The 16296-nt window shown below is 62.5% G+C and overlaps 1 protein-coding gene across 1 annotated transcript in view; it reads left to right on the top strand.

The window, feature by feature from the left end:
* The window catches only part of LOC120406353 (retinol dehydrogenase 12-like), a 37819-nt gene extending 21766 nt beyond the window's left edge, over nt 1–16053 (top strand). Inside the window, exons 4-7 of the mRNA XM_039541088.1 lie at nt 5208–5297; nt 6599–6787; nt 11526–11632; nt 15737–16053. Coding sequence (XP_039397022.1) covers nt 5208–5297; nt 6599–6787; nt 11526–11632; nt 15737–15931 — 581 coding nt within the window. The 3' untranslated portion in view covers nt 15932–16053. The remainder of the gene's footprint in view (nt 1–5207; nt 5298–6598; nt 6788–11525; nt 11633–15736) is intronic.
* The last annotated feature ends 243 nt before the right edge of the window (nt 16054–16296 follow it).

The raw sequence follows: 16296 nt of genomic DNA, 5'->3' as shown, positions 1-16296 counted from the left end.
TGATGATTCCTAAGAATCTTACTTCATCATATAAAAGAAAAGGTTCTTCCAATCCCAAAGGATCAGCCACATACCCAGGTCCAATTATAACTTAGATCTTACCCAAAATACACGCTACAGCCAATTCTTATTAACTAAGCTAAAATTTATTAAGAAGGAAAAGATAGAGAGTGTTGGTTAAAAGATTAATCTACAGACAGACTTGAATTCAATTCTTGCGGTTCAGATACACAGCAGAGATAAGCTTGTAGTTGCCAAAAGTCCTTTTAGAAATAGTCCATAGGTTATAGTCCAATGTCCATATTCAGGGTGGCTCCAGTCAATGACTGGGGATCTCAATCCTTATGGCTTAAGGTTTCCCCCTCTTGAAACCCAAAGCAGATCTGAGATGAAGAAGGATCGTGTCCCAGGTTCTTATACATTTCCAGCAGCCTTTCGGCCTGAGAAAACAATAGGCTCAACTCTCCTTCTCCCAAACACCCTGGCAATTAGCACAGAGTAATTTATCCTTTAAACAGTTTAGATACAGGTTAGCACAACCTTCAAAGACACACAGACAATAATACTATTTTACTCAAGTATCATCATAAATGTTAATATTCCTTTTTTTGATCTTTGAATTAAAACTATAGCAATAGACAAGACTTGTTTGCTGCCATCACAAGACCTGAGCAAACATCTCCCCTTCTACCTCTAACAATGCAGACTTGCATTTCAAAGCTCTAGTCATTTACATATCTTCTTAACCCGTCCTCAAGGTTCACCCATGGGTCAGGTCAGTCGGTGAGTTAATTAACTCTTTCTGGCCCTGTCATCTTACAATATCTCATTGAATCACAGTCATAACGTCACACCCCCTCCCCTGTGCCACGTGCCAGCCACGTCTGCCCAGCCCCTGTGTGCGAAACCCTCCTCCCCTGTGCCACACACCAGCCACGTCTGCCCAGCCCCTGCGTGCGAAACCCTCCTCCCCTGTGCCACACACCAGCCACGTCTGCCCAGCCCCTGCGTGCGAAACCCTCCTCCCCTGTGCCACGCACCAGCCACGTCTGACCAGCCCCTGCGTGCAAAACCCTCCTCCCCTGTGCCACGCACCAGCCCCGTCTGCCCAGCCCCTGCCTGCAGAACCCCCCTCCCCTGTGCCTCGTGCCAGCCCCGTCTGCCCAGCCCCTGCGTGTGAAAACCCCCTCCCCTGTGCCATGCGCCAGCCACATCTGCCCAGCCCCTGCCAGCAGAACCCCCCTCCCCTGTGCCACGTGCCAGCCACATCTGCCCAGCCCCTGAGTGTGAAAACCCCCTCCCCTGTGCCACATGGCCAGCCACATCTGCCCAGCCCCTGCCAGCAGAACCCCCCTCCCCTGTGCCACGTGCCAGCCACATCTGCCCAGCCCCTGCGTGTGAAAACCCCCTCCCCTGTGCCATGCGCCAGCCATGTCTGCCCAGCCCCTGCCAGCAGAACCCCCCTCCCCTGTGCCTCGTGCCAGCCACATCTGCCCAGCCCCTGCGTGTGAAAACCCCCTCCCCTGTGCCACGTGACAGCCACGTCTGCCCAGCCCCTGCCAGCAGAACCCCCCTCCCCTGTGCCACGTGCCAGCCACATCTGCCCAGCCCCTGCCAGCAGAACCCCCCTCCCCTGTGCCACGTGCCAGCCACATCTGCCCATCCCCTGAGTGTGAAAACCCCCTCCCCTGTGCCATGCGCCAGCCACATCTGCCCAGCCCCTGCCAGCAGAACTCCCCTCCCCTGTGCCACGTGCCAGCCACATCTGCCCAGCCCCTGCGTGTGAAAACCCCCTCCCCTGTGCCATGCGCCAGCCATGTCTGCCCAGCCCCTGCCAGCAGAACCCCCCTCCCCTGTGCCACGTGCCAGCCACATCTGCCCAGCCCCTGCGTGCGGAACCGCCCTCCCCTGTGCCACGCACCAGCCACATCTGCCCAGCCCCTGTGTGCGGAACCCCCCTCCCCTGTGCCACACACCAGCCACGTCTGCCCAGCCCCTGCCAGCAGAACCACCCTCCCCTGTGCCACACACCAGCCACGTCTGCCCAGCCCCTGCCAGCAGAATCCCCCTCTCCTGTGCCACGCACCAGCCACGTCTGCCCAGCCCCTGAGTGTGAAAACCCCCTCCCCTGTGCCATGCGCCAGCCACGTCTGCCCAGCCCCTGCCAGCAGAACCCCCCTCCCCTGTGCCACGTGCCAGCCACATCTGCCCAGCCCCTGCGTGTGAAAACCCCCTCCCCTGTGGCATGCGCCAGCCATGTCTGCCCAGCCCCTGCCAGCAGAACCCCCCTCCCCTGTGCCTCGTGCCAGCCACCTCTGCCCAGCCCCTGCGTGTTCAACCCCCCGCCCCTGTGCCACGTGACAGCCACGTCTGCCCAGCCCCTGCCAGCAGAACCCCCCTCCCCTGTGCCACATGGCCAGCCACATCTGCCCAGCCCCTGCCAGCAGAACCCCCCTCCCCTGTGCCACGTGCCAGCCACATCTGCCCAGCCCCTCCCAGCAGAACCCCCCTCCCCTGTGCCACGTGCCAGCCACATCTGCCCAGCCCCTGAGTGTGAAAACCCCCTCCCCTGTGCCATGCGCCAGCCACATCTGCCCAGCCCCTGCCAGCAGAACCCCCCTCCCCTGTGCCACGCACCAGCCACGTCTGCCCAGCCCCTGCGTGCGGAACCCCCCTCCCCTGTGCCACACACCAGCCACGTCTGCCCAGCCCCTGCGTGCGGAACCCCCCTCCCCTGTGCTCCTTGCCCTGATGGGTGGATGGTATAAACAGGGCACATGAGTGCTTCCACTTAAAGCTTTTACTTTATTTAGTCTGCACCCCAAAACAATCCTTGCCAAAGTCTGGAGTGGTCTTTCAGTGGGTCAGTGTCAGATTTCTGGGGGCCAAACTTCTGTCTGCCACAAGGACCTTAAGATGTGTCCACCTAACTCAGATAGAGTGTTGGTGACGTTTGCGCCCCTGTGGGACCTCCAATTTCATTCTTTCAGCTCTCGCTAGATCCCCCTTCAAACCCCTAGACACGTGCTCCATGGCCCATCTGTCTCTGCCCTGGTCTACACACAGCCCCTAATTCGGGAATAGTACGCGCATTCAGCACGAATAATAACGTGACTGAATTCGATTTACTTAGCTCACTCGACTCCACCCGCGCGAGCGAACTCCGCGGCTCCAAGTCGCGCTCCAAGACTCCTCCAACTCGCCCCGCCCGCCAGTAGTTAGTTCGCTTCGCGGGGTTGCTGAACTATCTATCGGCGATCAGCGCGATAGTTCGAGGTTCTCAGAAAACCGAACGCGTCGACCGGACGGGCGGTAAGTCTAGACGTGGCCTATGAAAGTGGCCTTTCTGGTTGCAACACCATAAGCCGGAAGCCAGTGATCTGGGAGCGCTCACGGTGGATTTGCCAGATGCTACCTTCCGCAAAGAAAAGTTCTCGCTGCGCCCACACCCAAGATTCATCCCTACAGTAGTTTCAGACGACTCCAACCATCCACTTACCAGTATTTGTTTCCTAAGCCGTGGGGCTCAGTTTAAGAGAGGAGGCTGGACGTCTGAAGGGCACTGGCCTTTTATCCACAAAGGACAAAGGACACCTCAACTATTTGTTCCATAGCAGAGAGATCAAGGGGTCAGGCTCTAGCTGAGCAGTGGCTTTTGATATAGACCCCGGGCTGCCTTATTCTTTGTTACCAGCTAGCCCACATTCCACCAGAACTCAAGCAACCTGTGCTGCATCCCCGAGAGACGTACCCTCTGCCAGAGATAGGTACGGCAGGCACCCGGAGTGCCCTACACACCTTCCTTCATGAGATGTTATGCCTTGGTCCAGCCTCCTACTGCAGATCTAGCTGTGGGCAGAGCAGTCCTACAGACAGCTATCACCTCCTCCCACCCACCTCCTGGTCGGCCACTGCTTGCTAAGCTCCTGCGCACTTGAAGAAGAAATGGAGGCTTTGAGATGTGTGGTCCCATCTGTATCCCACACCCACTCTCCAGCCCCTCTACTGCCGATTATCTGGATTTGCTGTAAGAGAAGGAACCGGAGAGGCACCAGGCTGCACGGCTCCTTAGTTTGGAGCAGGAGGTTCACGTGCGGATCAACAGACGTGGCTTGCTAAGAAAGTTCTGGCCTCAGGCCCAGGTGTTCATGCCTATCCCACGCGTGGAATACCCACCGGGCCCGCACATCTCGAAGAACCTCTGGGTACTGATAAGCAACCTCCAGGTTTGCTGAGGTGCTGGCTTCCGAGTATGTATTAACCCTCTAGGCACCACACTGGGTGCCAGAAATGTATTAATTTCAATGAAATATATGGGCTAAAGGTGTTACTGTAACGCAGCCACATTACACAGTGTTTAAAACAGGTTTGGAGATTGGTACCCACAGACCTCAGCCGCTTAGTGCCATGGCAAACACCCCATTAAACGTCCGTTTAGCCGGTTATTAAAGATACGGCAAAGAAGAGAAATCAGCGAAAGCTGGTGCTAACTGTGCTGCCGGGGAAAGGAGAAGACTTTAGCTGAGACAGGCTGGAGCTGCTGCTGCTGTTAAAGTCCCAGCCCGTCCCCTCGTTCTCCTGTCCAGCAGCAAGGTCTAGCTTCCAGCGCACCAATCCTGATCCCCTGATTTCTGGTTCTGTGCCGTTCTCCTTGCCCCGGCCCGGTCTGAGCCCAGCCCTTGAGCTCCGTCACGAGGCCTTTCTCTTCGTACTCGTTCAGCCTGTCCCGCCAGTACCAGTGAACAGACAGAGCTTAGCAGAAAGCAGGGGGCTCAGCTCAGCCCGTGTCCGGGGGCTGGCACCAGTGAACAGACAGAGCTTAGCAGAAAGCAGGGGGCTCAGCTCAGCCCGGGTGCCTGCAGGACAGAGCCCGGCCGGGGGCTGGCACCAGTGAACAGACAGAGCTTAGCAGAAAGCAGGGGGCTCAGCTCAGCCCGGGTGCCTGCAGGACAGAGCCCGGCCGGGGGCTGGCACCAGTGAACAGACAGAGCTTAGCCGAAAGCAGGGGGCTCAGCTCAGCCCGGGTGCCTGCAGGACACAGCCCGGCCGGGGGCTGGCACCAGTGAACAGACAGAGCTTAGCAGAAAGCAGGGGGCTCAGCTCAGCCTGGGGCTGTGGCAGGCAGGGGGCACGAATCCGAATGGTGCCCAGCCCCGACTGCCCAGCCAGGGCCTCTCTGTGCCAGTCCGTTCCTCTCTCTCTCCCAGGTTTGCCGTTCGCCATCACCGCCGAGGGGCTGGAGCAGATGTTCGCCACCAACTACCTGGGCCCTTTTCTTCTGACCAATTTGCTTCTGGGTAAGGGCTGCCCCAGGATCTGAGTGCTCGCTGGGCTGGGAGAGGGGCTGAACTGGGCACATGCTCGGCTGGGGGAGGGGCTGCACTGGGTGGTCACTGGGCTGGGGGAGGGGCTGCCCCAGGACCTGAGCACTTGCTGGGCTGGGGGAGGGGCTGCACTGGGCGCTCGCTGCGCTGGGGGAGGGGCTGCACTGGGCGCCGCTGGGCTGGGGAGGGCTGCACTGGGCGCTCGCTGGGCTGGGGAGGGGCTGCACTGGGCACTGGGCTGGGGAGGGGCTGCACTGGGCACGCTGGGCTGGGAGCTGGGCTGGGGGACGGGCTGCCCCAGGACCTGAGCACTTGCTGGGCTGGGGGAGGGGCTGCACTGGGCGCTCGCTGGGCTGGGGGAGGGGCTGCACTGGGCGCTCACTGGGCTGGGGGAGGGGCTCCCCCAGGACCTGAGCACTTGCTGGGCTGGGGGAGGGGTTGCACTGGGTGGTCACTGGGCTGGGGGAGGGGCTGCCCCAGGACCTGAGCACTTGCTGGGCTGGGGGAGGGGCTGCACTGGGCACACGCTGGGCTGGGGAGGGGTTGCACTGGGTGGTCACTGGGCTGGGGGAGGGGCTGCCCCAGGACCTGAGCACTTGCTGGGCTGGGGGAGGGGCTTCACTGGGCTCTGCTGGGCTGGGGGAGGGGCTGCACTGGGCTCTGCTGGGCTGGGGGAGGGGCTGCACTGGGCGCTCGCTGGGCTGGGGAGGGGCTGCACTGGGCGCACGCTGGGCTGGGGGAGGGGCTGCACTGGGCGCACGCTGGGCTGGGGGAGGGGCTGCACGGGGCGCTCCATCTGCTGGGGGAGGGGCTGCACGGGGCGCTCGCTGGGCGGGTGCAGTGGCTGCACTGGGCGCGCTGGGCTGGGGAGGGCTGCACTGGGCGCCGCTGGGCTGGGAGGGGCTGCACTGGGCGCTCGCTGGGCTGGGGGAGGGGCTTCACTGGGCTCTGCGGGGCGGGGGGAGGGGCTGCACAGGGCACACGCTGGGCTGGGGGAGGGGCTGCACTGGGCGCTCGCTGGGCTGGGGGAGGGGCTGCACTGGGCGCTCGCTGGGCTGGGGGAGGGGCTGCACTGGGCGCTCGCTGGGCTGGGGGAGGGGCTGCCCCTGGCATTCCCCTGGGGCGTGGACCCAGGCCTTGTGCTGGCTGTGCCGGGGCTGCCAGCTGACTCCCCGTCTGCTGCCCAAGGGTCTGTCTGAGCTGGGGCTTCTCCCCGGCTGCCTCCTGCACCGCCCCCCCGACATGAGCCTGTTCGCTTTGCCTCCCCCGCACAGACACCATGAAGGGCTCCGCTCCCGCCCGCATCGTGACCGTCTCGTCCTTCAGACACGTCCAGGGCATGGCCAACGTGAAGCACCTGACCGGGGAGGAGCGGCCCAAGAGCTTCGACCACTCGTACAGGAACACCAAGCTCATGAACATCCTGTTCACCAACGAGCTGGCCAGGAGGCTGCAGGGCACGGGTCAGTGTGACCCCCCCCGGGGCCAGCACCCCCCAGCGCCCAGGGCCCCTCCTGAACCCCCCACAGCTGCGTTCGCTCCTCACGTCCCCCTGGGCAGAAAGGGAAGTGATGGCCATTGGCACTGTGAGCCGGCAGCGCCGTCCCAGCAGACAGGCCTCCCGGGGGGTCCCACCCAGCAGCACCTGAGAAGGGCCCTGCCAGCTAAGAGGGGCCAGGCCTGGCTGCCCTGTCCTGCAAGCACCCACTGGCCCAGTTCCCGCTGCTGTGGGTGCTGTGCCCCGACTCCTGTTCCGCTGGGCAGCCGCGCCCCAGTCGTGGGACCGAGGGAGCGGGGAGGAGGGGAGTCTCCGCTTGCAACATGTCCAAATTACTCACCAAGGCTGTCAAGGGTGTGACTCCCCAAGGTAAGGAACAGATGCTGCTGGGCGCCACCGCCTCCTCATCCGGGAGGCTGTGAGCTGTGCAGGAAATGTGTAAGGAGTGGGGCGTGGGGCAGTCTCCTTGCAGGAGAGCTCGTCTGCTTCCCGGGCTGGCTGCGCCCGGGGCTGCTCGTTCCATGGCGAGCTCTTCCAGCCCTTCCGCTGCTTGCGGCGCTGGAGAGGACAGCGCACCGTGGACATTTCCTAGGGCTTGGTGAGAAGCTGCCAGGGGTCCGGCATGTACCCCAGGTAGTGGGGTGGGGTTTGACTTCCCAGCAATTCCCATGTGGCCCCACTGGTGATGGTTTGGGGCCAGGCTGGGCTAACCAGGCAGCAGGAATTACCAGCTTTTATTTCTGTAACTCAGGTTGTTCTCATCGTCCATGTACATTTCCAGCCCTCTCTTGATGCTGCAGTGGAATCAAGACCCAACGGCCAGATTTTCAAAGTATTTTGGTGCCTAAGTCTCATTGAAATCTATCTCTGGGGTTCTGATTTTTTCTATACCCGTGGGGATAACAGTGTTGCCCTCTGTGCCCTGAGAAGCTAGCCGAAAGTCGGGGCTCTTGTTCATTGTTCCAGGTGGGTCAGTGCCACTAGTTCCACATCGGGTGCACCTGAAGGCCACTCAGAACCTGCAGCTGGTGCAGAATGTATTACGCACTGCGTCTCCCAGGCAGCAAGTGATCTCCAGTGGGTCCCATTAGGTCTCTGGGCCTTGGTCTTGACCTGGAGGATCTGGGTACCAGGGAGCTTTTAAAAACGAAAAGGGATCCAGCTCGGAAATGGAAGGAGGGGCACGTCACCAAGGAACTATACATGGGGCAGCGTGAGTGTGCAGGGACAAAATCAGGAAAACCACGGCAAGGAAGGAGTTACAACTGGCAAGGAATGTTAGAGACAAGAAGAAGGGGTTCTCCCAATACGTCACACACAAAAGAAAGCACTAGGACGGAGTGGGTGCGCTGCTCAACGGAGCAGGGGAGCTGGTAACGGAAGATGATAGGAAGGCAGAGCTGCTCAATGCCTACCTTGCTTCAGTCTGCTCACAAAAGTATCCTCTGACCAGACAGCTAGCCACGTCACCACAGGCTACACAGGGGAAGGGATGCAGATCCGGAGAAGTAAAGAACACGCCAGAGATCTTCTGAGTAAGTTGACTGAATTCAAATCAACAGGGCTGGTGCCATTCACCCCAGGGCTCTGAAGGAATTGGCTGAAGAAATCTTGGTGCCACTGGCAATAATATTTACAAACTCATGGCTGACAGGCGAGGTAGGCCCCGGAAGCCTGGAGAAGGGCTAAGGTAGTGCTCATCCTTAAAAAGGGGAAAACGGAGGAGTCAGGGAACTATAGACCAGTCAGCCTGTCCTCCATACCCGGGAAGCTACTACAGCCATGTATAAAACATTCCCTCTGCAAATACCGGGAGGATGGAGGGGTGATCACTAGCAGCCACCATGGACTTACCAAGAACAAATCCTGCCAAACCAGCTGGATTTCCTTTCCCACGTGGCCTTGCCTGCTCTACCCACAAGCCTTTCCCAACAGCGTCTGGATTTCCGTCTCTGACAGGGCAGCTGATGTAGTGGATGAGGGAAAAGTGGTGGACAGAATCTACCTGGATGTTAACAAGGCGTTTTACACAGTCCCACGTGACATTCTGAGAAGGCAGCTGGAGAACTGTGGGCTCAGCACAGCTACCATTAGGTGGATACATAATTAGCTAAACAACCACAAACAAAGAGTAACTGTTAACGGAATTATGTCAGATTGGAGGGAGGTCTCAAGTGGGGGTCCACAGGGCTCTGTTCTGGGCCCGACGTTATTTAACATCTTTATTCATAACCTGGAGGTAGGAATACAGAGCAGACTGATCAAGTCTGCAGATGACACAAGGCTGGGGGGTTGCAGACACTTTGGAGGCTAGAGCTCAAATCCAGAGGGATCTTGATAAATTGGAGAACTGGACTTTAGGCAACAACATGAAATTCAACAAAGGCAAATGTGAGGTGCTACAAATGCACAAATACAGAATGGGGCAGAACGGGCTGGGCAGCAGCACTGCTGAGCAGGATCTGGGAGTCAGGGTGGAGCCCAGCCTCAGCATGAGTCAGCAATGCGATGCTGTTGCAAAAAAAGCAAATGCAATTTTAGGTTGCATTAACAGAGGCCTCGCGTGCAGGTCACAGGAGGAGCTAGTATTGCTCCACTTGGTGCTGGCTAGGCCGCAGCTGAAGTTCTGGTCACCAATGTATAGAAAGGATGTAGAGAAACTGGAAAGGCTCCAGGGGCGAGCAACAAAGCTGATCAAAGGGATGGAATGCAGCCCTATGAGCAAAGGCTGAAGAAACGGGTATGTTAGTTTGGAAAAGAAGAGATTAAGGGGGGACATGATAGTGGACTTCAGGTACTTGAAAGACTCCAGCACAGCAGATTAAATCTCAGGAAAAACTTCCTCACTGTAAGAACAGTGGAACAGACGCCTCGGGAGGTCATGGAAGCTCCTTCGCTGGAAGGTTTCCAAAGGAGGCTGGAGCCGTCTGTCTGGGATGGGTCAGGCACACCACATCTTGGCAGGGGTTAGACCAGACCCCTGCAGTCCCTTCTAACTCGACGGGTCTATGAGCTTGTCTCCCCTCCCGCAGGATACTACAGTAGCCACTGTCTGCAAGGGGCCCCTACTTTAACCTGTCTCTGCAGCTGAGCTGGCCTGACCATCAGGTACTGACAAACCCTTTGGGCCTGTGTAACCTCGACAGACCCCGGGCGTCGGCGGGCGGGATTGAACCTGGGACCTCAGTGCATGAGCTGCTATTGCATGGGCTAAAGGCCAGCTGGCTGTTAAGCAGACTCATTGTCTCTCTCTCTTGAAGTGGTCTTGGTGCCACTAGCGGGGACCCAGGAGGTGTGTGGGTTACACCTGCAGAGGTCAGGCTGCCCTGAGGTATCTCAGCTCGTCCCGAATGCTGAGTTCAGCAAAACTCAAACGTCAGAAACCCGGGAAACAGAGGCCACGTGGCCCTGCCTGCTCTAGCCACAAGCCTTTCCCAACAGCGTCTGTGCCCTGCTGAGCACACCAGGCTGGGGGCTGGCCTTGGGCAAGGTGCCCTGGTGGTGAGCGATCACCTGGGGGAGAGCTGCCGCTGCTCCGGGCAGCAGGGCTGGGAGCCAGGCATCGCAGAACCACTCTGGGGAAGCAGAGCCATCGGCACCAGGGGACACCTCAATCCCTATGAGAGAGACACGGCTCCGCTCCCTGCTGCACGTCCCGTGCAGGGCGGGACGGTCTCTGCTCCGCTGAAGTGATTTCCCACCGTCCCGGACGGCCTAATCCAGAAATCGCATCGGCTGCTGGGATAGCTCCCCTCTGCCCCCCAGGCATGGCTTCCCCACTGCCTGCTCCCGCCGCCCTGTAGGAAGAGCCCCACTGCTGCAGCCACTGGGTGGCTCAGGGTTTCAGTCACTGGCACAGCACCGTGGTGACACACAGAAGCAGGGCTGGCGTCCCAGTGGGGTGTGGGCAGCGGGGGGCGCTGATGGCAGTTTGGCACAGGCTCCTGCACCCCACAGCCTCTCCGAGGGAAGGACGGGCCAGCTGGGGTGCAGCTGTGGGCGTTCCCAGCCTGCCTCACCCTGGAAGCATGAGACCCAGGTGGGAGAATCCCATGAGAAGGGGCCCTGCCCAGTCTCTCTGCTGCCAGACAGGCCATGATACCTGGGGCTTCTGAGTCACTCGCCTGGCTGGCCCTGTGTTATTAGCATCAAGGAACAGCTGAACCCCCTAGAGACGCCCAGCCACCTTCGCCAGGCTGCCCGGCCCAGCACCCGCGGAAGGGCTGCTGCTGCCTAGCCCTGCCGATGGCTCCAGGCCATCCCACCTGGCTGGCATGGAGAGCTGCGTCCCGGCCCCTGGGGGCCTCGTGCTCCCCCGAACCCAGCTGTCTCTCCATTCCCCAGAGCTTGCTGCTGGGGAGGTGCCGCCGGAGCCTGCCCTCAGCTCCTTCCTCGCTCCTAATTACTCCCCCATCATCCTGTGAGGCCTGGTCACCTGACCCAACCCGCACGGGGAGGTGGGGCTCAGTCGGGGTCCCCTGAAAGGGCCTGGCCCCCCGGGGCAGGTGTCCTCCCAGGCTGGGGAAGGCACGTTGGAGCGTGTCCAGGCGGCACCTGCTCGAGGAATAAACGGGCCCCTGGCTCTGGGCCTGTGAGTACAAAACTCACCCCGACCCCTCAGGGCTCTGGGGGGGTCTGACTATAGCCCCCCCCCCCCCGCTGTCCCCAGAGCCCATGCACTGACTGGCTCTGCTCCTCTGCAGGGGTGACGGCCAATTCCCTCAACCCCGGCATTGTGAACACAGAAATCATGCGCCACTTCAACTGGCTGATTCGCCTGCTTTTCAGCATCGTCAGCATCTTCATAATGGTGCGTGCAAAGGTGGGGCAGTGGGGGGCCCCGGATGGAGTCTCCCCAATGCCCAGAAGTGGGGGGCCGGGAGGGCATGGGCTGCTCTGGCAGCCCGCTCGCCCCACGGGACGGGGGCAGGGTAGGGCCAGCGAATGACTAGCGCAGCCCCTCGGGGACAGGGCACAAGTTTCCAGTTGGCTCTGTTGTGGGCTGACGTAGAGCGGGATCCCCAAAGCCTCGGTCCGCACCCTGCCCCCGGGGTCTAGCTCAGTGGGGCTGGCTGAGGGGCCAGGCAGGGGAGCTCCTGGCGCACAGGGCCGGAGTGCCAGGGTGCTGCAGGGAGGGAGTCACACAGGGAGGTGGGGCATTGCCGGGGTCCCTCGGGAGCGTCCCTGAGCAAACGCCGGGGGAGTAGCAGCAGCCGTAGAGGGAGGCATTACCCGAATTCCCACCTCCAGGGCACGTCACCCTCTGCACTGAGCAGGACTGAGCCAGGTCCCTTGGGGGGTATTCGAACCCTCCTCCCCTCCATGCACAGGGGCCGTGACGGGGCCTCAACGCTGCGCCCGAAGAGACCAGAGAACCTGGCCCTGCTGCCCCGGCCAGAGCTGCGGTGGAGGCGAGGCCAGGACCTAAGTTCCCTGGAAGCTGCCCGGCCCCGCGGCCGCACAGCAGGCTAGCCAGGGCCACGCAGGCGAGGAGAGGCGCCGCTCCCCAGCCCCAGAGCTGCTGGGGGGAGTCCTCTCTCCCTGCTGCAGCCCCGGGGCAGCCTGCACCCCAAACCCCTCATCCCTGGCTCCACCCCAGAGCCTGCACCCCCAGCTGGAGCCCTCACCCCCTGCACCCCAACCCTCTGCCCCAGCGCTGAGCCCCCTCCCGCCCCCTGAACCCCTCACTCCCGCATCCCAATCCCCAGCCCTGACCCCCTCCGCCCCTGAACCCCTCACCCCGCATCCCAATCCCCAGCCGACCCCCTCCCGCCCCTGAACCCCTCACCCCCATCCCAATCCCCAGCCTGACCCCCTCCCGCCCCTGAACCCCTCACCCCCATCCCAATCCCCAGCCTGACCTCCCTCCGCCCCTGAACCCCTCACCCGCATCCCAATCCCCAGCCGACCCTCCTCCCGCCCCTGAACCCCTCACCCCGCATCCCAATCCCCAGCCGACCCCCTCCCGCCCCTGAACCCCTCACCCCACATCCCAATCCCCAGCTGACCCCCTCCCGCCCCTGAACCCCTCACCCCGCATCCCAATCCCCAGCCCTGACCCCCTCCCGCCCCTGAACCCCTCACCCCGCATCCCAATCCCCAGCCGACCCCTCCCGCCCCTGAACCCCTCACCCCGCATCCCAATCCCCAGCCGACCCCTCCCACCCCTGAACCCCTCACCCCGCATCCCAATCCCCTGCCGACCCTCCTCCCGCCCCTGAACCCCTCACCCCGCATCCCAATCCCCAGCCCTGACCCCTCCCGCCCCTGAACCCCTCACCCCCATCCCAATCCCCAGCCGACCCCCTCCGCCCCTGAACCCCTCACCCCGCATCCCAATCCCCAGCCCTGACCCCCTCCCGCCCCTGAACCCCTCACCCCGCATCCCAATCCCCAGCCGACCCCTCCCGCCTCCTAAACCCCTCACCCCCATCCCAATCCCCAGCCTGACCCCCTCCCGCCCCTGAACCCCTCACCCCGCATCCCAATCCCCAGCCCTGACCCCCCTCCGCCCCTGAACCCCTCACCCCTGCATCCCAATCCCCAGCCGACCCCCTCCCGCCCCTGAACCCCTCACCCCCATCCCAATCCCCAGCCCTGACCCCCTCCCCCCTGAACCCCTCACCCCGCATCCCAATCCCCAGCCCTGACCCCTCCCGCCCCTGAACCCCTCACCCCGCATCCCAATCCCCAGCCCTGACCCCTCCCGCCCCTGAACCCCTCACCCCATCCCAATCCCAGCCGACCCCTCCCGCCCCTGAACCCCTCACCCCGCATCCAAATCCCCAGCCGACCCCCTCACCCCTCACCCCGCATCCCAATCCCCAGCCCTGACCCCCTCCGCCCCCTCACCCCTCACCCCAATCCCCAGCCGACCCCCTCCCGCCCCTCACCCCTCACCCCCGCATCCCAATCCCAGCCAACCCCCTCCCGCCCCTGAACCCCTCACCCCCGCATCCCAATCCCCAGCCCTGACCCCCTCCCGCCCCTGAACCCCTCACCCCGCATCCCAATCCCCAGCCCTGACCCCCTCCCACCCCTGAACCCCTCACCCCGCATCCCAATCCCCAGCCGACCCCCTCCCACCCGCTGAACCCCTCACCCCGCATCCCAATCCCCAGCCCTGACCCCCTCCCGCCCCTGAACCCCTCACCCCGCATCCCAATCCCCAGCCCTGACCCCCTCCCGCTCCCTGAACCCCTCACCCCATCCCAATCCCCAGCCCTGACCCCCCTCCGCTCCTGAACCCCTCACCCCGCATCCCAATCCCCAGCCGACCCCTCCCGCTCCCTGAACCCCTCACCCCGCATCGCAATCCCCAGCCGACCCCTCCCGCCCCTGAACCCCTCACCCTCGCATCCCAATCCCCAGCCCTGACCCCCTCCGCTCCCTGAACCCCTCACCCCGCATCCCAATCCCCAGCCTGACCCCCTCCCGCCCCTGAACCCCTCACCCCCACATCCCAATCCCCAGCCCTGACCCCCTCCCGCCCCTGAACCCCTCACCCCGCATCCCAATCCCCAGCCGACCCCCTCCCGCCCCTGAACCCCTCACCCCGCATCCCAATCCCCAGCCCCCTCCCGCCCCTGAACCCCTCACCCCTGCATCCCAATCCCCAGCCGACCCCCTCCCGCTCCTGAACCCCTCACCCCACATCCCAATCCCCAGCCCTGACCCCCTCCCGCTCCTGAACCCCTCATCCCGCATCCCAATCCCCAGCCCTGACCCCCTTCCGCCCCTGAACCCCTCACCCCGCATCCCAATCCCCAGCCCTGACCCCCTCCTGCCCCTGAAGCCCTCACCACGCATCCCAATCCCCAGCCCTGACCCCCTCACCCCGCATCCCAATCCCCAGCCCTGACCCCCTCCCGCTCCCTGAACCCCTCACCCCCGCATCCCAATCCCCAGCCCTGACCCCTCCCGCTCCTGAACCCCTCACCCCGCATCCCAATCCCCAGCCGACCCCTCCCGCTCCTGAACCCCTCACCCCGCATCCCAATCCCAGCCCTGACCCCCTCCCGCTCCTGAACCCCTCACCCCGCATCCCAATCCCCAGCCCTGACCCCCTCCCGCCCCTGAACCCCTCACCCCACATCCCAATCCCCAGCCCTGACCCCCCTCCCGCCCCTGAACCCCTCACCCCGCATCCCAATCCCCAGCCGACCCCCTCCCGCCCCTGAACCCCTCACCCCGCATCCTAATCCCCAGCCGACCCCCTCCCGCCCCTGAACCCCTCACCCCCGCATCCCAATCCCCAGCCGACCCCCTCCCGCTCCTGAACCCCTCACCCCCACATCCCAATTCCCAGCCCTGACCCCCTCCCGCTCCCTGAACCCCTCATCCCGCATCCCAATCCCCAGCCCTGACCCCTCCCGCCCCTGAAGCCCTCACCCACGCATCCCAATCCCCAGCCCTGACCCCCTCACCCCGCATCCCAATCCCCAGCCGACCCCCTCCCGCCCCTGAACCCCTCACCCCCGCATCCCAATCCCCAGCCGACCCCGCTCCCACCCCTGAACCCCTCATCCTCTGCCCTCAGCCCCCCGCAACTCAACCCTCTGCCCTAGCAGCCCTGAGCCCTGCTCCCCACAACTTCACCCATGGCCTGTCCCCTCATGCCGACCTACTGCCTGCCCTCACCCACACCCCCACCCTGGCCTACTGCCTGCCCCTCGTCCACACTGTGCCCGGGCCCTGCTGTCCCTCCCTCCCTGCTCCAGGGCCCTGCTCCCACGCGCTGCTCCCAGTCTCTGCAGTTGTGGGGCCAGGATGGCATGAAAGCCTCGGTGGGGGGCTTGAGCTCTGCCCCTCTGGTGCCGCCAGGTGGGGTCCGTGCAGTGCCTGGGGCCTGCGAGGGGCTGGTGTGGTGGGGAGCCGCTGCTGAGCCGGCGTTTAACCCCCCTCTTCTCTCTAGTCCGCCGAGGAGGGAGCAGCCAGCACCATTTACTGCGCCGTCTCGGAGGAGGTCGCAGGCATCACGGGGAAGTACTTCGACAGCGACTGCAGGCTGGTGCTGCCCTCTGCGGCTGCCCGCGACCTGGGCCTGGCCCGCAAGCTGTGGGAGGAGTCGGAGCGACTGACGGGCCTCGCGGAGAGCGGGTCCATGTGAACAATGGAGCCTGTCGCCCCTGCCCTGCAGCACCCGCTGTGACGTCATTGATATAAACTGGGACCATATAGAACATGGGTTGCAACCAAGGTCCTGTAGTGGCACCAAATCTTAGGTAAAGGGGGTCATCTAAGGTGTCTAAGACCAGGCTCTGGGTTGCTGGGTATGATTATGCTGTCTGTATGTCTGTGTGTCATTTTGTAGTTGAAGTTATAAGTATTGGCTCTGTACTGTCTGTGTTTTGCATTGTGCTCTGCTGCTGGGTGACACCCCAGACAAGTTGGTGTTAGCTCTGCCTAGCTGGCTTGATGGCCCATTAAGGACCATCAGCTACACAATTGACCCATGGAGAGGAGGCAGATACG

Source organism: Mauremys reevesii, linkage group 5 (assembly GCF_016161935.1).
Source record: "Mauremys reevesii isolate NIE-2019 linkage group 5, ASM1616193v1, whole genome shotgun sequence".
NCBI classification, from domain to species: Eukaryota; Metazoa; Chordata; order Testudines; family Geoemydidae; genus Mauremys; species Mauremys reevesii.
The sequence above is the reverse complement of the archived record's forward strand: the minus strand, read 5'-3'. Positions and strand labels throughout refer to the sequence as shown.